At 35.0% G+C, this 25,988-nt stretch overlaps 1 protein-coding gene across 11 annotated transcripts in view; it reads left to right on the forward strand.

Annotated features, from left to right (window-relative positions):
* Window positions 1–25,988, forward strand: part of Birc6 (baculoviral IAP repeat containing 6) — a 218,981-nt gene that overhangs the window by 82,650 nt on the left and 110,343 nt on the right. For 5 of the 11 annotated variants that reach the window (XR_012439655.1, XM_020180650.2, XM_074049470.1 and 2 more), the window contains 14 exons: window positions 1,014–1,161; window positions 1,624–1,757; window positions 6,161–6,307; window positions 9,369–9,556; window positions 10,311–10,634; window positions 10,877–10,976; window positions 13,480–13,694; window positions 13,842–14,050; window positions 14,362–14,702; window positions 15,682–15,901; window positions 16,470–16,603; window positions 17,299–17,436; window positions 19,963–20,090; window positions 25,172–25,303. Coding sequence is in view for 10 of the 11 variants with exons in the window: in XM_020180650.2 (XP_020036239.2) it covers window positions 1,014–1,161; window positions 1,624–1,757; window positions 6,161–6,307; window positions 9,369–9,556; window positions 10,311–10,634; window positions 10,877–10,976; window positions 13,480–13,694; window positions 13,842–14,050; window positions 14,362–14,702; window positions 15,682–15,901; window positions 16,470–16,603; window positions 17,299–17,436; window positions 19,963–20,090; window positions 25,172–25,303 (2,558 nt within the window). In the remaining variant the exon portion in view is untranslated. The remainder of the gene's footprint in view (window positions 1–1,013; window positions 1,162–1,623; window positions 1,758–6,160; window positions 6,308–9,368; window positions 9,557–10,310; window positions 10,635–10,876; window positions 10,977–13,479; window positions 13,695–13,841; window positions 14,051–14,361; window positions 14,703–15,681; window positions 15,902–16,469; window positions 16,604–17,298; window positions 17,437–19,962; window positions 20,091–25,171; window positions 25,304–25,988) is intronic. The other 6 variants (XM_020180666.2, XM_020180681.2, XM_020180699.2 and 3 more) reach the window with 5 other exon arrangements.

Genomic DNA, 25,988 nt, shown 5'->3' on the forward strand with positions numbered 1-25,988 from the left:
TGGCTTTCTTTAAAAAAGGCTGTTGGTTCATTTTGGAAAACAGTTTAGGAACAGAACATCTGACCATTATTTGTGATGATAAAACAATTTCTAATGTGAAAAAATTATCTCAGTGAGATATTTCGTAAGGATTTGATCTTTATAATAGACCAGTAAAAATGCTTTTTGAAATTTTTTGATACAAGGATATTTTATTTTAATTAAATAAAGAAACTGTATTCACCTTAAAAATAATTTTACTTAAACTGTTGACTGTTACATAGAGTAAAATTATCTGTGCTCAGTTGCTCACTATAATAGTATTTCAGTTTCTTCTTTTTTCTTTCTTTCTTTTTTTTTTTTTGGTGGCACTGGGGTTGGAACCTAGGCCTCACATTTGCTAGGCAGGTGCTCTTATCACTTGAGCCATTCGCTAGCCCTTCAAACAGTTTCTTAAAGACAGTTTTAGAGGTATATTGCTTAAATTCTGGTGTATACTCAGTAGTTTGACATATTAAGTTTATAAAAGAATCTTAAAATATACCATAGTTATTTTTGAAGCCAAGTTGGTCTGTGTTTAACAGTCAGTATAGGAAAATAATGCTCCACTTGGTAAAGTTTGCCATGTGAGGCTCACTGAAATTTAGTGTTTTGAAAATTTTAGTACAGAAAGTGTTTTAGGAAGGATGGTTTATTGCACTTAAAATCTGCACTTTTCCAGCTATTCTAAAATGTCTTTTTAAGTCATTTCATGTTATTAAAGTCCTAAATGCCTACATTGACTTAACATAACTCTGAAAATATGTTTGAAGTGCTTAACGTAACACTGTGCCTCAGATGTTCGTTATCTGTGTTCCTTCTCTTTGATTACCCCTTCACCCTCCAAGAGTTCCTCTTTCTTTGTAAGATGCCCTTAACATTTTTGTTTCCAGAATAAGGAGGTATCTTTGTAGTAAGAGGAGGCGTAAATATGCAATCTGAAGTTCTCTTTGTGAGAAAACAGGCAGGAAAAAGATGGATTTTTTTGTTTCCAGGTTCTGTCTACTGGTATTTTGTCCTGCTGAATTACGTTAAAGATGAAGATTTGGCTGGGTGTAGTACAGCTTGTGCATCTTTACTTACTGCTGTGTCCAGACAATTACAGGACAGGCTGACACCACTGGAGGCTTTACTTCAAACAAGGTATTTTAACATATGTAATAATGGGCCTTTCTGAGTATGACCCCCAGGTATCATGCAAAAATATGTTTACTTTATGCTTACCTTCTTTCAAATGATAATACCTTAAGGTTTTCCTCTCTCCTGTTGTCTCTGAACTATTCCCTTTTTTAACCATTTCAGAACGTCTGATGTGGTTATTCAGACGGCTAATTATAAAGATGGATCCCTTACTAATGTTGGAAGCATTTAATGCAAGGTATCTGAACATGTATAGCTTCATAGATAGAACTGTGTAAATCTCTCCTCACCTTTAACTCATGTTCTTCTATCAGCTGATAGAAGAGAATGCCTGGCATCTCTTCTTCACCTCAGTTTCCAGGTGACAGTCCTACTACATTAGCTGCTAGATTGGTGGAATCCCAGTTTTCGCGTCCCTGGACATTGTCTTTTGGAGTATAGATTTCAGAGACTTTTGTTTTTCAGATATGGACTATACAGCTCACCATTTGATCCGGTCCTGTTTGACTTGGAGATGAGTGGGTCTTCTTGCAAAAATGTGTACAATAGCAGCATTGGTGTCCAATCAGATGAAATTGATTTATCAGACGTCCTTTCAGGTAGTGACTTCTTTTATTTAACAGGACTTTGAAGGGTTATAGATTGACTTTAAGTTACTTTCTAACTTTATTGTAGGGTACTGTACTTTGTCTTTAGAACATTAAAGTTCTTTTGAACTTTACCATCTGTGAATGATTAAACTGTTTGATTTAATTTCATTTCCCCCCTCACTCAAAAAAATTAGTACAGGCTGAATATCCTTAATCTGAAAATCAAAAATCTGAAATGCTCCAAAATTCATCACGTTGGTGCTAGAAAAGTGTCAGTTTTATCTATTAGGGATGCTCAACCATTTAAAAATCAAAAAAACAAAACCAAAAAAAACCCTCCTGGATTTTTAAATTTTTTTATTTTTTACTTTTGCTACTACTGGGGTTTGAATTCAGGGCTTCATGCTTGCAAAGGAGGCCCGCTTCTGTTTGAGTTACACCCGCAGTCCATTTTGTTCTGGTTATTTTGGAGATGGGATCTCACATACTCTCTGCCCAGGCTGGCCTTGAACCATGATTCTCCTGATCTAAACCTCCCACATAGAGCTAGGATTATAGGTGTGAGCCACTGTGCCCAGCATTCCCCTCCAAGATTTGAAGCACTTTTGGCCCCACACATTTTGGATAATTTATGTTCAAACTGTGTATTAATATTATCTTTGAGAGTACTGTGAATTTGTTTCATTGTTTTTCTTTTTCATTGTTCGTCAGTGTTATTTTAATGCTCATAAGTTTTTAAAATTTGATGTGTTATAACTGCACTTTGGCAGTCTCTTAAGCCAGAGTGTTATTTCAAAAGTATAGATATATATTTGCAGTATTTTAAAGCAAGGATACAGAAGGGAAAAAATAATTTTTATCACTTTCTAAGGTAAGTTTTATACACATTACATGTATGCTAGGACTGGAGAGGGTGGTATAGTGCCTGCCTTGCAAGTGTGAGACCCTAAGTTCAAACCACAGTACTGTCAAAAAAGAAAGAAGGAAACCAACACAACAACAAATATGGTACATGAACCCTACATATTTTTGAAGAATCTGTTTTTAGGACTGTATTGTATCATACTATTTGTGTAATCTTTTCAAGTGCTAGTATTTGGTATTTATTTTCATTCATTGTAGCAGTGACTATTTAATTGCACTTAAGTGTTGTTGATAAACCAGAATGGTCTGTATGTTGTGGGTCATGCTTATAATCCTAGCTACTCTGGTGGCAGCGATCTGGAGGATCCTGATTGGAAGCCAGCCTGAACAAAAAGTTAGCAGACCTCATCCCAACAAATAAGCTGGGCACAGTGGGACAAGAATCTTAGCTATGCAGGAGGCTTTGGTAGGCTAGCCTCAGGCTAAATGTAAGACCCTCCCTGAAAAGTAACTAAAGCCAAAAGCTCCAATATTAAAGTACTGGAAACATGACTCCAAGTGCCAAGGACATGTGAGGCTCTGAGTTCAGAATTTAGTACTGCCAAAAAAAAGTTATAAAAGTTATTTGCAAAACACATCAGGATAATTACATGTCAAATATAGGTGGTTTTTGGGAGTTTATCTCAATTTTATTTATTGTATAATAAACTGAGTTATATAACAAAGCACAATGGGAAAATCAAACATAAAAGTATAATTAAAATGTGAAATGCCTCAACTGCAGCCTATCTACCTACATAGGTTAGCATCGTTAAATGGATATTTAGCTATTTAGACTAAATTTTTTTAATGGAAGAGATCATATTACACTGTTCAATCATTTTTAATGACTTACATTCTTTGATTATACATGTTATCACCTCTGTTACATGGCTTAGACTTTGGTTACTTTATGCGCCTCTCTCCATCACCTGAATTCTTTAAGTTGACACATCAATAAGCCACTGTAGCTTATGACTGGATCTTACAGAATAGGTTAGAACCAGCAGTGTTGATGCCTGTAGTCTACCATAGACAGAGTGAGAACTCTCAGTGTGGGAGTATGGACGCATGGGCGTTAGTCTCAGGCCGTGCTCTCAACCACTTGGCAAGAGCAGCTGTAGTTGGTAAAGAACACTGAGGCGACTTCTTGGGTGGTCATCTTATTCCTCATCTTTAGTCCTTCTGCAGCATTCTTTTTCTCAGTGGCATCAGCTGCACAAGACTATATCTTCCTCGATACCTCTTTCTTATCTCTCACATCGAGGCTGTTTTCAGATTCTACCTGTTTTTTCACCAATGTATGTTTCAGTTCTGCTCATTATCTTATCTCTCGTAATGACATGATTATAGGACAAGCCTCAGTCATATTTAACCTATACTTTAGTATAGGTTATACTTTAGTATTAGCTTTTTTGTTGTTGTTGTTGCAGTACTGGGGTTTGAACTCAGGACCATCATCTTGAGCCACTCCACCAACCCTTTCTTTGGATTTTTTTGGGATAGTTTTGTGAACTAGTATCCTGGGCTAGCTTTGAAATATGATACTCCTGATCTCTGCTTCCTGAGTAGCTAGGATTACAAGTGTGAGCCACGGGTGCCCAGCTAATAAAAGCTTTATTTATTTATTTATTTGTGGTACTGGGGTTTAAATACTGGGCCTTACACTTGGTAGTGTAAGTGTAAGTGCTCTAGCACTTAAGCCACTCTACCGGTTGTTTTTCATTGAGTATTTTCAAGATAGTGTTTCTTTTACTATTTGCCTGGGCTGGCTTCAAACTGTGATCCTCCTGATTTCTGCCTCCTGAGTAGCTAGGATTACAGGCATGAGCCCTGATTCCTGGCCAGTATCAGTTTTTGAAGTGGTCTTTCTGTATCTGTTCTTTCCTTTCTTCAGTACATTCTTCACATTTGAGTGAATGCAGAGTTTTTTCAATGTAAACACTATCACTTTACTCTCCCCTTAAGATACTTTTCATGTCTTCCCATTACTCAAGTTTAACATCTGTACCAAAGTATATAAAAGTATCATTTGACTCTCTTTACTGCCTAATCTTTTGCTATCGCCCCTTTATAGTCTCCTTTCTTTGGCTCAGTATTTCTCAAAGTGTGTAATATAGACCCCACTCAGGGTTCCTGAGTTTCTTTAAGCAGATCCAATTAGCCAGACTATTTTCATAATAGCAGAACAATATTATTTGCCTTATTTAGTGCATTGACATTTGTCCTGATTGTGCAGAAATGTTCTTCACTGTGCACTTGAAGTAAAAACATGCTAGCTTTGTTTATGAACCTGTGATGAAGCAGTAAAAATCATTAACTTAATCATGTTTTGAATCCCCAATCACATATCTTTCAAGTATTCTCTGGGGAGATGGGCAATATACATAATGCACTTCTGTATGATGAAGTACCATGGTTTCAGGTAAGTATGTTTGTGTAGTTTTTTGAGTTACAAGCTGAACTAGTTATTTATTTCATGGAACACCATTTTTTACTTGCAAGAATGGATGATAAGCAAACTATGCCCATTCACACTTGGTTAATTAGCAGATAGTTTTTCAAAAATGAATGAAAATCGCCATTTTCTTTGGGAGAAGTTGATAGTACTTGTTGCCAATGTTAAAAGTAGAGATTTTAGAATTTCAAAGTAAAGATTAGAATTAGAGGACTGGGGTTATTGGCCTTATTGTTTTATCTTGTAAGTCTTCTACTGAGTAGGGATGTAATAAACATTTTATTGCATATATCTGTTCAGGCCCTTTGCTGGTCACCAATGGGACATTGGAAAGCAAGGTTATAATAGTAGTCCTTCAGATGTTGATGACCATACCATTTTTTCTACCTGCCGATTCTATTTTACCTACATCTCAATAAATACTGTTGGCAATAGTGCAAAATAATACTTGTGTTTTAAGCCATATACACAGTCACTTTGAATTCATTTGTGTTCTTCTAATTTTCTTATGTTTTCTTTATTCAGGTTGTGGCCACATTGTTTTTTAAAACTATTTATGCTAACTTAACGTATTTACTTGTATAGAAAGAAGCATATCTCAGGCTAAATCTTGTTAACAACATAGACTATGTTTTTTTTTTTTTTTTTTGGGTGGGGAGTGATGGTACTGGGGTTTGAACTCGTGTCCTCATGCTTACTAGCTAGGCAGGCGCTCTACTACTGGAGCCATTACACTAGCCCTACAATATATTCTTATGTCATGCATGTTTAACAGATAGCTAGTTAACAGCTGGTTTATTTTTTTGTTATTTAAAATCTAAGTTAAGTTTTACTGACTATAATTTTCTGTGTTTATAGAAAAGTTTTCCTCATGTCTCTTTTTATTGTGAATTGCTACTAGTTTGTCCTTTTGTGAGGTTTTCTAATATGTCCATTGATGGAACTATGTTAAGGGTGTGCAATTTTGGTAGGAGCAGGTTTAATTATTGATATCGGTTGCCTTTTACAAATTGTCTTCACCTTGTATAAGTCTTGTCTTTTTCTGTACTAGGAAATGGAAAGGTCAGTAGTTGCACAGCTGCTGAGGGTAGTTTCACGGCACTCACTGGACTTCTAGAAGTTGAACCTCTACACTTTACTTGTGTGTCAACTAGTGATGGAACCAGAATAGAAAGGGATGATGCAAGTACGTTTACTGGTATATACCTTCTTTTATTATATACTTTATACAGCAATAACAAAAATGATGTTTATGCATTTAAATATCACCTTATAATCTGTGCAGATTTCATTGCTGTCAGGTTTCATGGAAATTTCTAGGAAGGACATTTGGGAAAATACCATAAAATTGTTCCAATTCTTTGTCAGTTTGTGTGGTTTTTCTCCTTTTCCCACTTAGAGCACCAATTCTTTGTCAGTTTGTTTGGTTTTTCTCCTTTTCCCACTTAGAGCACCATTGGAACTCCTTTTGTTTTTATATGTGTGTGCTTTTTGGAAGCTTTTGAATTTAGGAAATTTGAACTGTAACGGAAACAGATGGAAGAGCAAAGTAGACTCCATGTTTCTTTTTTCTAGCTTCAAGAATCCTTGAATGATGGCCAGTTTTGTCTTCTCTGTGTTCTGCGTAGTTATTTCTTATATTTAACATTAACGAACAGTAAGGCCAGGTGTGGTAGCTCATAGCATTTGGGAGGCTGAGGCAGGAGGATTGTGAGTTTCAGTCAGCTTGTGTTATATAATTAGACCTTGTTGCAAAAAAAGCCCCCCAAACAAAAAAACAGCTAAGTGAATATTTAGTGATGTTCATAAGAAAGTAAAGATGAGTCATTAGGGAATAATATTTGAGCATGTTAAATATGTGGTGATTTTGACATTTGAAATAAATAATTGTCACTTAAAAATTTTTGACTTTATTATTGGGAATTCTTATTCATTTCATATGTTTTATTTTCTGTGATATTTCTTGCTCATGTTTTAGGATTACTGTTATTTATAGTTGGTTCTATTGTGGCACACAATTGATGTTTTTAAAATTAAGAATATTTGTATATGGTTTTAATATATAGTCATTGAAAGGCATGAGTAGTATATTGAACTGATTTTGCTTGGTAATGTTTTATAAGTGGCTGTCTTTTTATTCTCTTTAATAATATAACAAAAAATAAAAACAAGCTGGGTATATAGCTTAATGATATAGCACTTGCCTAGGATGTGCAAGGCCCTGGGTTTGAGCTCTAGCACTGCCCTCCCAATAAAAGTGTTAGCCTTTTGGCTTTAGAATTGCAAACAGTTTTAGAAGGTAATTACAAGTTCTTTATTTTAGTGCCTTATTCTTTAAAATAGCCTTGTATCTTTCAGTGTTGGATATAACCACTGCATGACATTCTTCTGTAGTGAAGATGGCATTTTAAATTAAAGTTAATCTTTTTATATGGAGATTTTAGCAGGGTCAAAATTATATTTGTTTTCTTGGACTATTGTAATCATTTTGTAGAAGCTTTTATAATTATGTTGAAATTAAAACACTCTATGATTAAAAATATTGAATTTCCAGAAAAACTCTTTAATTATAAATGGGCTCTTTGCTCAGAGCTATCATAAAATTTTAATTGTGATTTTAATTGTGTCTTAAGAAAATATATGTGTTTGAATTAATACTTACAAAAATTAAAGATAAAAGATTAGGATTGAAGAAGTTGTCTTTTACACTACCACTTCTGAGAAGCAAGCAATAGAACCAGCTCTTTGTGAAGGTGGGCTCTAGATAACATAGTTTACTGCTTTGAAACATAGTGCTTGTTAGACATTGAAAAGACAGATTGCTCCATAGAGTTTCCCCACTTGCCACCATTTATGTGCAAGAGCATTACTTTCCTTAGCTTTTAGTTTCATTATCTGTAAAATCTTGAAGTTACACACACACACACACACACATACACACACGTATATATATATATGTATATAAAATAGTACATGATAGTGTGCCTCGTTAATACCTAATATTTAGCTGTTGCAAAGATTTAATGAGTTGGTGCAACTTTCATGCTGTTGAATTGACTTTGGCTTCAGCATACCACTTGGTTGTAATCTCAGTTCTATCAGTGTCAGTTTTGCAGAGTAACATCTCTGAGCTTTTTTTTTTTTTTTTTTTTTTTTGCATAGGACTAGGGTTTGAACTCAGGTGATACTGTGGGAACTTTATTGCTTTAGCCACATCTCCAGTCCATTTTGTTCTGGTTGTTTTGGAGGGGGTGTCTTGCGAATTGTTTGCCTGGGCTGGCCTCGAACCTCATTCCTCATGATCTCAGTCTCTCAACTAACTAGCATTACAAGAGTGAGCCGCCAGTGTCCGACTTGAGCCATTCTTTACTTAACTGCAAAAAGGAACCATGATTTCTGCCCCATATGCTTATTTATTTGTTGAATGGGGTAATTCATTAAAAGCATGTCATTTAGTAATACACACCAAATATGTGCTATTATTATAGCACTTGTGCTTCCCCAATTTAGGTTCCTAGTGAAGGCCTGTTGGAATATAAATATTGATGCTTTATTAAGCTTGGCCTCTACTTGTTGTTTCATGTTGATGTATTTGATTAAATTGTGATAAGTTTTCATCTCAGCCTTTTCCAAAATATTTTTTGTAAGTATTAAATGGAAAAAGTTTATTTGTAATGTATATTTGAGTAACATTGGAAAAAAAAAAGTCAAAGAAATTTCTTAATTTATAAGGTTTCCTAGAGCCTAAGCAGTATGCATTAGATGTGATTGGGTTGAGTGTTCTGTGGAGCATACTGCAGGAAAAACTTGTACATATTCTGGCAGGTCTTCTGTTTAGATGATGCTTCAAAGTGAGGAAATTAAGTATAATTTACCTTTTTAAATAATGGTCTTAAAATCTTACTTTTTTTGTTACTTTGGACTTTTTTGGAGTGCTGTTGATGTAAAACAGTAAAACAATATGGAATTTTTCTTATGTTCAAATGATACAAGCTTATTATTATGATGATTTTAATAAAATTAAATGAAATTTCTTTTATACTAAACATATTTGATAACTCCAAAGTAAAGTACTTTTAATTTTTTTGGGTGGTGCTTTTTTAAGTTATTCTCAGATTCTTTTATAATTTGAATACTAGTCGTACCCGTAGTATACTTTTCCCATTAAGATTCCTTTTTATAGAATATTTTGACTGTTTCTCTGTGAAGCCTTTCTTGATTCTGGTGTCCTTGCTTTTGTTTTCCCTTGTCTGTGCCAGTGAGTTCCTTCGGGGTTACTCCTGCAGTAGGTGGACTCTCATCTGGGACAGTTGGGGAAGCCTCTACAGCCCTGAGTTCAGCAGCCCAGGTAGCTTTGCAGTCTCTCTCTCATGCAATGGCTTCAGCCGAGCAACAGCTGCAGGTGCTGCAAGAGAAACAGCAGCAGCTTTTGAAGCTTCAGCACCAGGTTGGAGACCATTTGGCTCTTTGTTCATGCTGTCTCTAAACTTCAAAAGCTGAAAAAGCACTGTAAAAATGACCATTATTTTCATAAGGAAAATAGGTTGACCGATCTGAGCTAATCATTTTCAACAAAAAAATTGAGGTAAAGTCTTTGTGATATATTTAATTTTGTTAAAATTACATGAATGCATTTCACTTGAGACCTAAGTGAGGGAATGTGATTGGTACTTCTTGTGCTCTGTTTAAACACCCTTAATCCAACCTTGAAGATAGTTACCAGTTACTATTTACATGGAATAGAAAACCTAAAACAATTTAAAGATCAATTAAATTAATGTGACTTAAAGTATAACAAGCATATTAGATGTTTTAAAGATTTAATTATCATCTAAATGCATCCTGTGCCAATTACACACAAGAAATTGTGTCATATTAGTCAACAGGAGAATCCACCTCCTGTTAACATTTTTCAGCAGAACTTTGTTTCTTTATTTATATTTAATTGTTCTGCTTGCTTTGCACCTTTACGTTGAAAAAGTCCTAGCTCCCAAATACACAGGAAATTTTTTATTCAGTATTTAAAGAAGTATACATATCAAGGCAGTGTTCCATGTATATTCAGGCCAGTTTTGATTCATCTTTATGTAACTAGGATCTAGTTAACCATGTTTATCTTCATACGATGTACCCATGTAGTATTACCCACAACCTAGGTAGGCAAGATTAGTCTATATGTGTTGCTTTTACTTCTTTTACAGAAAGCAAAGCTGGAAGCCAAGTTACACCAGACAACAGCTGCAGCAGCTGCAGCAGCATCAGCAGCATCAGCAGTAGGTCCTGTTCACAACTCTGTGCCTTCCAACCCAGTGGCTGCCCCTGGATTCTTCATTCATCCATCTGATGTTATTCCACCCACTCCAAAAACAACACCACTTTTTATGACTCCACCACTCACTCCACCCAATGAAGCAGTTTCCGTTGTGATTAATGCCGAACTTGCCCAGCTTTTCCCAGGCTCAGTCATTGATCCCCCAGCAGTCAATCTTGCTGCACATAACAAAAATTCCAACAAGTCCAGAATGGTAAATTATGTTTTAAATAGGTGTTGGCTTAGACATTTTAAAATATTTTGAAGTAAACTATTTTTAGAAGGCAAAATTTTATTATACCAATTCAGTATAGCAAGTTAGACTATTATTGCTCATTAATAAAATATTCCAGATTATACATCAGGAAATGAGACTTGTTAATTTAATATTTTGGTTAGTGGTTTTTATAGAGGAAGAGTAATACCGATATAGCGTTATATTTTTTTCTCTTCTAGAATCCACTTGGTTCTGGTCTAGCCCTTGCAATTTCTCATGCTTCACATTTTCTTCAACCTCCACCTCACCAGTCTATTATTATAGAGCGAATGCATTCAGGTAATCTTTGACTTTCTTTAAGTGTTTTTCTAGTCTGTTAGCTCTTTTAGTCGCTTTGATTTTCCATTGCAGTTAAATCACTTTTGCTCTTGGGTAAGTAAGTAGATTTTACCAAGAATATGCACTATATGAGTTCATGACGGTGTCCTTACCAAGTTAAAAATAATGCGTGCTATTGTTAGGTTTGCTAATTCTGTTTGTTTATTTATATTTATTTATGTAGTTATTTTATTTAGTTAGTTAGTTTTTGCAGTACTGGGTTTAAACTCAGGGCCTATACCGTGAGCCACTCCACCAGCCCTTTTTTTGTGATGGGTTTTTTTGAGATAAGGTCATGTGAACCATTTGCCTGGGCTGACTTTGAACCGTGATCCTCCTGATCTCTGCCTTCAGAGTAGCTAGGATTATAGTGTGAACCACTGGTGCCTGGAGCTAATTCTTTTTAAATAGTAAGTTTAATTTGAACCTGAATCTTGCCTGTTAAAGTAAGATTGACATAAGTTTCTGTCTCTATTGTAATTGCTTAGTTACAATTACACTAGAAATTACACTCCAAGAAAGTATCCCTAAAACTAGCATTATTGTACTCAAACCGTTTTGAGCATAGCCTACAGAAGAACTACTGCTTATTTAGTAACTGAGTTAGATTAATAACACTTCAAGGCCTCTGGGTAGTTTGTATTTTGTCTTAGTTTGTCTCATGCTTGTGAGAAGTATAATTGGGATAGGTCCTTTCAATTAAAGTATATTCATGAATAAATTGTAGGCAGTTTTTACCTTATAATCTTAAATAATTCAGTAGCTGTAGAATTCATCAAGATTCTTAGGTGTAAGCGTGTGTATGATACTTTTTTCATTATATGAGCAATTAAACCATATTTACTTTATTACAGCAGGGAATTTCTGTTTTGGAAGACAAGAGTTTGAAAGTTTAAAAAATTGTTACGGTATTTTCTGCCCTACCAGTTGTTAAGTAGTTATAGTGTTAGCACTGTGTAGTGAAGATTTGTTGTTCTGCAGTCTTAGGAGTTCTGAGCAGTCCTTTGTACTGCAGTTAGTTCCTTCCCTGAGAGTGACTGGCATGTGAAGTCCTTGAGCAGGAGAAGCCTACTCGCTGTCTGTGGTTGAGAAACATTTCTCCAGTCTGCTTCTTTTCAACCAAGCTCCATCAAGAACAGCATTATTTGTAGATGTTTTAGTTGTTTTCCTTCACTGGAAAATGTAGCTGGATGGCTGGGGATGTATCTGGGTGGTAGAGTATTTGCCTATATGTGTAAGGCCCAGGTTTTAATCCTCAGTACAGTGGAAACGAAAACAAAACAAAACAAACAAACAAAAAAATGTGGTCAGTAAGATTATTAGCTGCTCCTCACATCAGCTGAGTGAAAAGAATTATAACATTACTTAGGATCTGTTTTCCTTGTCACTAGTTGAGCTCATCCTTGTGTTGTGTGGGAAACAAGAAAGACAATCTGCTATTTATCTACCTCAGTGGTACTCACTGGTGAGTCTATACTTGAGAAAACTTGAAGATGAGCTATTTGTTTACCATGGAAGACATCCTTGGGGCATTTTTTTTACTGGTACTTCAACTACATATGATTTTAAATACACTTTCACTTTACCAGTGACACCCCATATAGTATGTAATGCTTCATGCTAATATATGCAAGTATATAAAAGATCTGAAAATAATATATGTAATGTATGTAACTTGTAAAAAAGTTACAAAGGTTAAGACTAAAGTCACATAAGCTTCGTATCTTGAGTATGTCCAGTTGTGAAATGGAGGGAAAAAATGTGCAATGGCTGGAAGAAGGGCAGACTGTTACTTTATAGAATTAACTTATATACTGCATTGGCTAATTTATTATTGATTGATTGATTGCCAGGACTGGGGTTTTGAACTGATGGCCTTGTACTTGTGATGCAGGTGCTTTCCCACCTGAGGCATTCCCCAGTTCTTTTTGCTTTAGTTATTTTTTCAGATAGGGTCTGTGCTGTCCTTGGACTGAGATCCTCCTACCCCTGCTTCCTATGTAGCTTGGTTAGTGTCACCAAGTCTGGCTTGCTCTTTTAAGGTTCTCACTTTTTTGGGGGAGGGGGAGGTTGGGTGAGTCTAGATTAGCTACCTCTTTTTTCTGCCTTCTGAGTATCTGGGATTACAGATGCAAGCAACTGTGCCCTGCCTTTTACTTACTTAAATTTTCGTACTCTAATGCTCTAATTTTTAAATAACATTTATGTGTACAGTTGATTGCATTCATAGTAATGGTCTTACTCTTAAAGTTTTTGTGTGAAGTCTTGGGGTTCCAAGCTAACACATTGGGCTTTTAGAGAATTTTTGAGTGAGAATTGACAAGGCCAGTTATAACTACCTACTTCTCTTGTTTTTTAGTTAGGTTGATTTCATATTTTAAGAAGACTGCTTCAAACTATTTATGAGTGTATCATTTGGTTAATTGATACAGGTTTTGGTCATCTGCTTTTCTTTTGATAATAGGGGCCAGGAGATTTGTGACTCTGGATTTTGGAAGACCTATACTATTGACAGATGTATTGATTCCTACTTGTGGAGATTTGGCCTCCTTATCCATTGACATTTGGACATTAGGAGAAGAGGTGGATGGAAGGCGATTGGTAGTGGCAACTGATATAAGCACTCATTCACTGATTCTTCATGACTTAATACCACCTCCTGTGTGCAGATTCATGAAGGTAAAGAACTTCAAGAAAGTGAATGTGTATGCTTTCCTTGTTTCTGCAAACAACTTACACATATAATTGAAGATGTTTTTAAATATATTGCTCAGATTTTTTATTGTGGCTTCTATGCGTATGTATATTTATAATCTTTTGTTTCAGATAACTGTCATTGGACGTTATGGAAGTACTAATGCCAGAGCCAAAATACCTTTAGGATTTTATTATGGTCACACCTATATTTTGCCTTGGGAAAGTGAACTGAAGTTAATGCATGATCCTCTAAGGGGAGAGGGAGAATCAGCCAGCCAGCCTGAAATTGACCAGCATTTAGCAATGATGGTTGCTTTACAAGAGGATATACAGTGTAGGTTAGTAGAAAATTATAAACATGTTTTAATCTTGCTAAATTCTGTACTTTATATATAATGTCACATTTGTATTTCTGTGAAAGTATGTTTTTCCATAGGCGTATAGAAAAGAACAAAAAGAAGTGGAACACGAGCACATTATAAGAACATGCATGAAAATACAGTGATTAAATATTTGGCTCCATTAGTATTTACTAATGTAATTCTTTTTGATCTGCTTTAATATATTTTAGAGTTGTAAGTTTTAGTGTGTACGTGTGTACATCAAAAAATTGCAGGAATTATTTTGTTCATTTGTGTTTTACTTACAGATACAACTTAGCTTGTCATCGTCTGGAAGCTCTTTTGCAAAGTATTGATCTTCCTCCTCTCAACAGTGCTAATAATGCACAGTACTTTTTGCGAAAACCAGACAAAGCAGTTGAAGAAGACAGTAGAGTTTTTTCTGCTTATCAGGATTGTATTCAGCTACAACTTCAACTAAATTTGGCTCATAATGCAGTGCAAAGGCTCAAGGTAGCTGTAGGTGCAAATCGGAAGACAGTGAGTGAAACATCAGAAGATTTAATTCAGACATCGTCCACAGAGCAGTTACGTACTATCATCAGATATTTGTTGGACACTCTGCTCAGCCTTCTTCACTCTTCCAATGGTTTGTATTTTGCTTACTTACTTTAATGACTGAATATATTTGACATGATTTTGTTGTTTGTTTTAGGAACTGTGGTAATATTTTCTGCTTATTGTTACTTTATGTCCTTTCTAATGCATTTATAGCCTCTGTGTAGATTCACTCATTTTTTTCCCCTGCAATGTGGTCGATCAAACCCAGTGCCTCCTACATGCTAGACAAGTGCTGTGCTACTGAATATATCCAAGTTCATCTTATTTTAATTTTTCAAATGAGTTTCTGATGGGTTTCTTGGATTTGTGGTATTGATGCACATGACATTGTGTTTACTAGCCAAGTATTAAGTAGTGCTTAAAAGTACAGTAGTGAGAAGTTTTCATAAATTGCTAACCTAAAATAGAACTGTTATTTCCTGTCCAGAAATTTATTTTTATGTGATATTGGAGTTTGAACACCATGCTTGCTAGCAGCTGCTGTAACTCTAGAGCCAAGTCCCTGACCCTTTTTGGGTTTGGTTATTTTTTGCATAGGGTCTTATGTTTTTGCACAGGGCTGATCTTGGACTGCATAGCTGGGAGGACAGTTGTGTGCCATCACAACTAGCTTATTTGTTGAGATGGGGTCTTACTAACTTTTTTCCTGAGCAGCGTGAAAAATGATGTTCCTGATCCTTGCTTCTCAAGTAGCTGGAATGCTAGGTGTGCATCACCATGCCCAGTAGCTAGGAATTGTTTTTGATTGAAGCACACACACTCAGGCCCTACTCACTCTCACAACTACAGAAGCAAGAAATATATTTAATTTAACTACCTTTTCTTCTCCTCCCTGCATATTTAACAGTTAAAGTTCTACATACCAGTAGTAAACACATAGTAGCTAAATAGAATTTAATTACTCACTGCCTGCTGGTAAAAAAGAAAGCACATGCACATATGCCAATGTTGATAGTATACATCATACGTTGAAATAGGAAATTTTCATGTTTTCTTTCTTGTAATAGGGCACTCTGTTCCAGCAGTTTTGCAGAGCACATTTCATGCCCAGGCCTGTGAAGAACTCTTTAAACACTTGTGCATCAGTGGAACTCCAAAGATCCGATTACATACTGGTCTTCTGCTTGTTCAGCTGTGTGGTGGTGAAAGATGGTGGGGTCAGTTTCTTTCTAATGTTCTTCAGGAATTGTACAATTCAGAGCAGCTTCTCATCTTTCCACAGGATAGGTAGGTCAGAAATTTATACCTCTCATAGGAATGGGTTGGATTTTGTTTTTTTGCAGTGCTGGGGATTGAACCCAAAGCTTTGTGCATGCTAGCAAGTGCTCTGCCACTAAAGTACGTCCCCAGCCCTTATTGGTAATGTTTTGAACTTGTGTTAATGTGATTAGTAAATGGAGAAATGAAGCAGGTTTTCTTAGGATTTTGAGACTACCCAGTGAAGGACATCAGCATTGTATTGAAAAAGATATGTATACCATTACTAACTATTCTGATTTATAAGTGTTTCCTATCAGATCATGTTGCAATATGTGTTGAATGTGATTTTAGAGGCTCAGGTAAAGTTCTCTGATTTTTCTACAGATAACGTTAGGAATATGACCAGTGCCTAAAGAAAGATTTCTTTTTTATCGTCATGCGTCCAGATATAACTGTTTCTTAGCCAACCCGAAATAGGATATATTTTAAGAAGGAAATAGTTTTTACGTTGTTAAATTTCAATTTAAGTCATTTTAAAGAGACTGAACAATTAAGTTTATTCTCACTGGGTATTTTCTTCATATCTCTTTCTTAGAGTCTTCATGTTACTTTCCTGCATTGGTCAGAGATCACTTAGTAACAATGGAGTATTGGAAAGCTTACTTAATCTCTTGGATAATTTATTGTCACCTCTTCAGCCAGAGTTGCCCATGCATAGGAGAACAGAAGGTATTAACATAAAGCAGCTCTCTTTAGTTAAAGCATAATCTTCTTATAAAACATCTCTGTGAACTACTTATTTTAAGTTCCAATGCAGCACATTTTATTAAGATTTTTGTGACATAGACTTTTTAGAAATAGCAGTTTTCATGTTTGATTGGCTGCTATATAGTCACTATTTTTAAAATCTGTTGCCTTTTCATTATTTGAGCTTTGAACTTTGAAATCATTCTAATATATTTTTTTCCCCTATACTATTATAACTAAAATAAAGTTCTCCACATAAATTTGAGCTTTAAGGCACAGTTGCTGCTCTGGTCAATGATGAATTTCATTTGAACAAAAGAATTGTTTAAGAATAAAACTTTAGGATATACTTTGTTACTATATGAATCATAGATTGAGTTTGATTATTTATTTTAGTCACTTGTGAGTCTTTCACCATGTTTTCTAGTTTATAAGTTACTACTTGATAAATTCAGTTTACATTTACTCTATTTTCATAGAAGGAAACACTTGTCCTTTATTGGATTCAATGTTCCACTCACTTTGTGGCCATAGGCATCTAATTTTGAGGCATATTATATTTGTATTAGTAATGATAAGGGTGTATTTTGGATTGTAAAATGTTTGGTTTCAGTTATTTTTATTGACCCCATTAGAACTTTACTGATTTCAGTTTTCTTCCCCCAATCTCTGCACAGGAGTACTAGATATTCCCATGATCAGTTGGGTTGTTATGCTGGTGTCCAGGTTGTTGGATTATGTTGCAACTGTTGAAGATGAAGCTGCAGCGGCAAAGAAACCTTTGAATGGTAAAGACAGGGAGAGGTTTCTGACAGGTATCACAAGTTTATAATAATATGTTGGTGGGGATTTTGAGTGACTCCGCAGTTGTTCAACTGACTATTGGCCTGGAGATACCAGCTGTATGTAATTTATATGTAAAATATGGGTTAACTCTTCAGAAGTCTGTTTAAAGGTAGAATTTATTTTTGATCAGACTTCCTTGTTCTGTGTATGACTTTGTTTCTGAACACAATCATGTGTTTCACAAGTCCTCCCTCCCCAACAATAACATGTAAAAGTGAGTTAATGAAAGGGAAATTTGTGAAATTCTTAGTTAAAAAAAATTATTTTAGTATGTTATGTTATTCTTTTTACCATTATTGGGTAATTAACTGTACATTGCTTTATGTTTACATACATAAATTCCTAGATTTTGTTTTGAATTGTAATCTTTGGTAACAGGCTAAGGCACAAAACAATTTAAAAATTAAAGGAAATCAAATTTCAGGTAAATGGATGGAACAGGAGAACATAATCTTAATTGAAGTTAACCAGGCTCAGAAAGCCATAGGCCACATGTCTTCTCTCATTTGTAGAATGTAGGTCCAATGCAAATACAAGTAATATTATGAAAAAACAGATCACTAGTGGGATGAAAGAAGGAAGTTAAGAATGTAAAAAAATGGTTTATGTACTTTCTATACAAGAATGCATGTCGAATTTTTTCTTATGGTTGAAATCACCATAAGAAGGGCACTAATACAGAAAGGAGAAAAACAGAGCAGATAAACCAATTCATGTTATAATAACATATATACATGGAAATGTCACAAAGAAACTCTTTTTTAAATTTATTTATTTATTTTTATTCATATGTGCATACAATGTTTGGGTCATTTCTCCCCCCAAAGAAACTCTTAAACAAAAATGTCTGTTTTTCAATAACAGAGAACAGGAAGGCAAAACAGGTCTTGTTTGATACCAGTGGGAGTGGGGAGGATATAGGAAAAGGGTGTAGGAGGGTGAATATGGTGGAAATATGATGTACTCACATATGAAAATAGAAAAGTGAGACCTGTTGAAACTGTCCCAGGAATAAGGGGAAGTAGAATAAAGGACAATGATGGAGGGGGTGAATTTGAGTATAATGTATTATAAATACTTTGGTAAATGTAACAATGTACCACCCTCAGTACAACAATAATAAGAAAACTTCAAGGCAAGTGTCTTTTCTCCTTATTCCTGTTAAAAAGACTTTCATAAGGATTTGAAATAGCTAAATGTATTACATAAATACAGGCATTTAGGTCCATATTACTTGGAATGCTACACATACATTAAAATGTTCCCTTGATAAGACACCTAAAAAACTAGCTAGCATCTGTTGCCCTTAATGCAGAGAAACTAAAGCAGATACCTTAAAGCAACTGAGGCCAATAGGAAAAGGGGAACAGGTACTAGAGAAAAGGTTAGATCAAAAAGAATTAACCTAGAAGGTAACACCCACACACAGGAAATCAATGTGAGTCAATGCCCTGTATAGCTATCCTTATCTCAACCAGCAAAAACCCTTGTTCCTTCCTATTATTGCTTATACTCTCTCTACAACAAAATTAGAAATAAGGGCAAAATAGTTTCTGCTGGGTATTGAGGTGAGGGGAGAGGGAGGGGGCAGAGTGGGTGGTAAGGGAGGGGGTGGGGGCAGGGGGGAGAAATGAACCAAGCCTTGTATGCACATATGAATAATAAAAGAAAAATGAAAAAAAAAAAAGTTCCCTTGACATGTTTGTAACTTAATCAGTTGTCACTAAGCTTTGGAAGATGAAAGAGAATTATGTATAGGGAATTGGCTTTATATTGACTTTTTAAAAAAATGTACATCGATGTTCAGTTTACTCAGTTATGATAAGATATACCATTAAATAAATACAGTTAACCGTATAAAGTTGGGACATAACAGATTATATTTAGAAGTCTTAGTTTTATATTGTTCAGTATGGACAGATTGGTGAATGAGTTTTGTTAGAGTTTGAAGAAGTTGAAGTAAGACTTGACAGATAGTAGAGAAGAGGAAAAAGTATTTTAATGTTAAGCAAATGAGTAAAGAATTATAAATGTGTATAGTGTGATATTGGGTCTGAATTGAGCAAAAGAATGACACAGCATAGTCTGGACACACGTTGAACCTTTTCAGGCAGTTGTTGATCAAGTTGTTGAGTATGTAGAGTACCCATTTTTGTTTCCATGGAAAAAGATAATTTGGTATTAGAACTGAGTGACATTGTCAAACCTGTGCTGTTCAAGGATTAATCTTAACCATATAGAGGAAGGTAGCTATTTTCCTTAGGAAGAGATTGGCGATAAGGTCATTTAATGTCTAAGTTAAAGGAGTGACAATTATTAACTTGTCTAGAGTTAGATATTCTAATAATTTCTTCATAGTGGTCTCCTTAATATTCTTTCAAACTGCTTTGTCATGATCTTAAGTGTTTATAATTGTATTTTGTGTTTTCTGAGTATAAAACATTTCCAAATCATATTTTGTATTATTACTAATAAAACTTTTCCTTTTGCTCTAGGTAACCAGTGGAGTTTTATTAACAACAATCTACACACTCAGAGTTTAAGTAGATCCTCAAAAGGCAGCAGTAGCCTTGATAGATTATATTCCAGGAAAATCAGAAAGCAGCTTGTTCATCATAAACAGGTAATGGTCAGGATGTTTTTACTTTAATATTAATGTTTGGGAATATCATTTTGGAGGTTACATAAGATAGATACGCCATCAGATTTTAGGTATGACATTGAACAAGCGACTTAGCTCAGGGAGAGACCTTATTTATAAAATGGCAAGAATACTTAGTTTACATATTTTTGGTTGTGTTCTTTAAAGTGTTTTATCCATCTCTATTACTCCGATCCTAAATGTAGTTATTACCATTTCTTTTGCCTAATTAAAAGAAATGTTCTCCTTAATGCAGTCTACTTTCTGTTCTGCTCCTGGAAGTTGTTATTACATAAGAACCTGATCATATCAGTCCTTCCTTAAATTCTTGGTGACTATGAATTGGCCTTTGGATGAAGGTCAAAGTCCTTACCATGGGTTTAGAGCATCTCATCTGCTCTTCTATCTAACTTTTAGTTTTTAATTTTAATTTCTTAAATATTAAGTAGTAATAAATTTGAGTTCCTGGGAATACCTGTACTAGTTTTCTCATCCAAGATTTTTGCATTTAAGTAAGTCTTTTTCTTTCCAAGTAGGTATTTTAGTCTTTGGGTAATCCAACTTACTTTTTCTAATGTTAGTTCATAATAATAATCTCAAAGGGATCTTTCTTTGCTACTTACAATGGAATTTTAAAACTTGGTCGGTCTATCCACTTTTTTGTGCTCATAATTGAACCCAAGGTCTCGCATATGCTAGACAAGTAGTATATTACTTAGCTACACTCCCATGCTTCCTTGGTTGGTACATTTGAATCTTACTCCCATATGACATTTTCCCCAGGTATCTTTAATCCTTCCTTTTATTATATTCACCCTGCTTTCTGGTATGTAGTATTTTATTTTCTTAACTTGATTTGTCCATGTTGAGTGTAACAGTAGGTTCTCATTGCTGTCCACTGTTCCTTTCTTTGTTTCCCAATCTGTTTATCTGGTTATGTACCCTTTAGTTTTTGCCTTATTTTTCCCTTGCTTGTTTTGAAATACAAACAAATAGCACACACACACTCACTTACACTTTGTCTACTTCTTGTGTCCATGTGCACATACACCTTCTTTTGTTTTTGCAGAAAGTCAGGTATTAGAATGTAGTTTTATTGCAGGACAGCCAGTAAATCTCTCTGGTTTCTATGAGTGAGCTATATTAGTTATATGATCTCTGCTACATTAGTTACATGATATCTCTTGAACTTACACATAAAAATTATTCAATGTGTATTTCTAATGGAGAAAGGAAGCTTCTGTTGTCAGGATCTTTTGAACACATACTTGAGTATAATTAATTTTTAAAAAATATTCTTGGGCTGGGGCTGTAGTAAGGTGGTATTGTGTGTGCGTGTTCAGCCTTTAGGTTTGATTCCTAGTATCAGTCAGTCAACCAACAAAACCCATCTCTTCCTGCTAGAGAAAGACATCTCTAAGAATATAAACTATGTGGCATTAAATTGTTTCTTTTTCTCTTCTGACTTTTTGAATTATGAGCTATCTTGAGCTTTTCCAAGAAAAACATTATGAAGCATCTTTTTCCCTTTTTAAAGACTTAACTGACTTTAGGTAGTACTAACATGGATCCTGTTTCAAATTCAGTTTAAAATTTTGGGGCCTTTAATGTTTATTCCTGTTATACTTAATTTAGTGTTTTAAGTTGGGAAACAAAACCTAGCGACTACTTCTTTAGGAGAGGTTACCATTTGATAATGGTGATGATGATGGTTTTTTTCTTCTCCTTTTTTTTTTTTTTTGACATTGCTGGGGTTTGAACTTAGGGCATCAGTTGCTTGCTAGGCAGTTGTGCCACCCCTTGAGCTATCTCACCAGCTCCCATTTGAGTCTGTATTATGGATTACTTTATTTTTGTTACTTAGCTGGTCAAACTAAAAAGAGTTTAAGAGTAATTGGTAGGGCATCATTACTTGTGAGATTTTTATCTTTTTTTTTTTTCTGGTATTGGGGCTTGAACTCAGGACCTTCACCTTTAGCTGATTCTCTGGCCATTTTTGGATGGGTCTTTTTGAGATAAGATCTTGCAAACTATTTGTCTAGTCTGGTTTCGACCAGTGAGCTTCTAGATCTCTGCCTCCTGAGTGGCTAGGATTACAGGCATGAGCCACTAGTGCCCAGCTCAGATTTTTATGATTATTTTGAGGTTTGTCAGGATGATATTGTTTCTAGAAAATAAACACTGACGTATTCAGTTTGCCATTTTATTCTCAAATAGTAAAAGACAAATGTACAGATACTTCTCTAATAATTAAAATTGTGGTTGTTGAAGTTAAAATTATATTTTGCTATTGAGTGTATCTGCCACATTTTCTAGAAAATACTAAATTGTAATCCTTGTTTTTTGGGGGGAGCAGGGATTGGTGATACTGGGCTTTGAACTCAGGGCACTCTACCAATTGAGTCACTCCATCAGCAATTTTTTGTGCTTGTTTTTTGAGACACAGTTTTAGGAACTGTTTGCCCAGGCTCGTGTCAAACCTCAGTTCTCCTGCTCTCTGCTTCCTGAGTAGCTAGGAGTACAAGCATGAGCCTCCTGCATGTGGCTAAATTATAATTCTTTGTATAGAATTAGTTGCTTTGGTTTTTTTTGTTTTGTTTTTGTTTTTTAATTATGTATGTGTGCTTTACTCATTTATGGAGATAAAGAAAAATTTAAAATATTAGTTTGTATTGTTAAATAACCAAATAGATTTTTGTTTTATATTTTAGTATTAGTTTGTATTGTTTTCCTGCTAACTAAAATAATGCCAGTAGTAGAACTTCAGGAAGTGTCTTTGAAAGAAGGCAGGTTTATTAAGTTCTTTAATTGGTTATTGTGGCTGTTCCTTTCTCATGACTATTTAAAGTTACTTTCTGTGTATGTTATTACATGGGGAAATCATTCAACATATTGTCAGGTTTTTATAGGCAGAGTGTGTTTTCTTTCCTTTGGTCTATTTGCGCATTGCTGTTGACTGTGAATTGCTAGGGTTTGGGGATGGAGGAAGTGGGTATAGCAGGAGGTGGTACAGGATGAAAGGACAATGAAAGGACAAAGAACCTTGTGTTGAAGCTGGTTAGTATTGCCTGTTATGGTAATATAGGAACTAATATGAACACACACATGAGTAAAAATGAAACAAAATCTGAATATGACAGTTATTTCAGTGTAGATATATGTTATGATGCTATGCTACACTTTTGCAGAATCGTTATTAGAGGAAATTTGGGTAAAATGTACAAGTGATCACTACTTTTTTTTTAATTTTAATGTTTTTTTATTTACATTCAAAATATGCTATTAGAATTATTTTTCAACATGCTATTGAACATGGTATTAATAGAACTATTTTTCATATGAAATCTTCAAAACTTCATGTCTTCAGAGCATTTCAAGTGCTTCAAACCACATGCAAATAGTAGTTAACTGTACTAGATTTTGTAGTTCTGTTTGTTTTTGTAGTCCTGAGGATTTACCCTGTGTTCTCAGGCAGGAGAAGTGCTCTCCCATGAGCTGACTTTTGATTATTAATAACAGCTCTGACTTGATCATTTGTGACAACCGAAGAGTATCTCTCTACTCCTCCTTTAAGTTTCCTTCTCAGTAGGATTCATCCTCTGTTTCTTCTCAGTGATGGGCCTTGCCAATCTGATAAGGAAAACAGTGTGCAAGGTGGTCAATGCGTTCACAAGAGAAAGAAGAAGTGTCCTTCCCTCGTCTATTTTAGTAAGCCAATGCTAGAAAGTACAAAATTGATTCTACAGCTACTTCCCTGTCTGCATAGCAGTCATAAAGGGAAAAACACAACATAAAACTGACAAAACTCAGGAAGAAAACTGGAACTAGAAAAGCTCATTTTTATTGATGTGACAGTAGGGAGCACTGTGTTTCCAGGAGCAGATGTGGACCATGTGCACCTGAATCCAGCAGAGTCTTTGAAAAGTCCATTTCCCTCAGCAGAGAACAGAATCATAATAAGTGCAGCCATGAATGCAGGTTTGCAGCACCCACGTTGATCCACCGAATTTGTAGAACTATATTTTGGAGGCCTCTGGTGATCAGGGGCAGAATGTTGAGAACATCAGTGGTTGATCCATTCAGCTATTGATCACTTAGGAGCTTAAATTAAAAAAAATTAGTAAACACAGACATACCAAAAATATTTTACTCTGGAGGAAAATTCTCATAAAAGCAAAACTAAGAAGTCTTAATAAAAATATTTTCCTCATGTACTTAAAAGCAAACAGTAATCTTTTCTGCTTTTAAAAATATCATAGAATTGACTGGTATAAGAAAGTCCTCAAGATACTTCCCTTTGCCCATAGATAAAAAGGTGATTAAAAAGCATGTTTTGTTGTCAGCACTGGGGTTTGAACCATGGCCTCTTGCTTGCTAGGCAGCTGCTCTGCTACTTAAACCGTGTGCCCAGCCCTTTTTGCTTTAGCTGTTTTTTGGATAGGGTGTCAAATTTTTGCCTTGAATAGCCTGGACCTCGATCCTCCTGTTTATGCCTGCTGCATGGCTGGGATGATAGACAAATGCTACCATGCCCAGCTTATTGATTGAGATAGGGTCTTCTCTCCCTTTATGCCCAGGCTCTCCTTGAGCCATCTTTCTCCTAGTCTCTGCTTCCTGAGTAGCTGGGAACACTATAATGCCTGGCCAGAAGTGTTTTTTTATCAGGGGCAGGGCGGTGGTGGTGGTGGAGCTAGGACTGGAACTCTACAGTTTGAGCCATACCTCCAGTGCATTTTGTTTTGGTTAGTTTGGATATGGGTTCTCATGAACTGTTTGTCTGGGCTGACTTTGAACTGTGGTCTTCCCAGTCTCAGCCTCCCACATCACTAGAATTAACATACGAGCCTCAGAAATGATTAACTTTTAATGATAGCATCAGAGATATTTAAGTCAGGATTTGGAAATGATTTTTTAAAAATCAACTATACAGTCAAAATTATTAGAGGTTTCAAGGAATTATTTCATTAGCTTGATGCATGAATTCTAAGAAGAGTATAACAGTTTACCTTTTGTTTTTTTAACATGGTTATTTTTAAGAGTAAATTGTTTACTTGTATTTTAAGCAACTTAACCTACTAAAAGCAAAACAGAAGGCTTTGGTGGAACAGATGGAGAAAGAAAAAATTCAAAGTAACAAAGGATCATCCTATAAACTCTTGGTAGAACAAGCAAAACTAAAGCAGGCTACTTCAAAGGTAGGATATATATATACTTTTTAATGTAGTTATTTCAGGATTTTCATTTTCCTTCTAGTATTGCATATTATTCGAGTAGTGAAGTATCTTTAGTAATGGTCAGGAAATATAAATATTTATTTTTATCAACAGCAAAATAAATATTTTTTTTAAAAGGTAGCTTTTACTTTGAAGGAAATGTAAGTGTGGGCTTTAAGTATTGTTCCTAGTGTATTTTCTTCACTGTGTATTCAAATTTGGTAAATTGAAGATATATAAGTGTTATGTGGCATTGACACTTTTGCTCATTATTGAAATATGACAATATAAGAATATACAGAATGATAATAAATACAATTTTATTTACCTTAAAAATAAAACGAATATGTAAAGTGAGTATATTTGGCTTTATGTTCTTTTTAGTTATATTATTGAAAGATTTACTATGGTTTAGAATTGAGACTTCCTTTGGGTCCTGTGATGCCCAGACTTCCAAGTATAGCATGACCGTTCTAATTGAACATGAAGTGTCAGTGCTTTTAAAATTAAAAATTAAAAAACTGCCTACATGGTAAGCCACACATCTGTAATTAAACTGAGCTGGAAGCATCTTGAGTTTGAGTGTAGCCTAAGCTATATGCAGCAAGACACTGTCTCAAAAAACAAACAATACTCTTAACAATTTGATATATATATTATGTACATA

Source organism: Castor canadensis, chromosome 12, assembly GCF_047511655.1.
Source record: "Castor canadensis chromosome 12, mCasCan1.hap1v2, whole genome shotgun sequence".
NCBI lineage: Eukaryota > Metazoa > Chordata > Mammalia > Rodentia > Castoridae > Castor > Castor canadensis.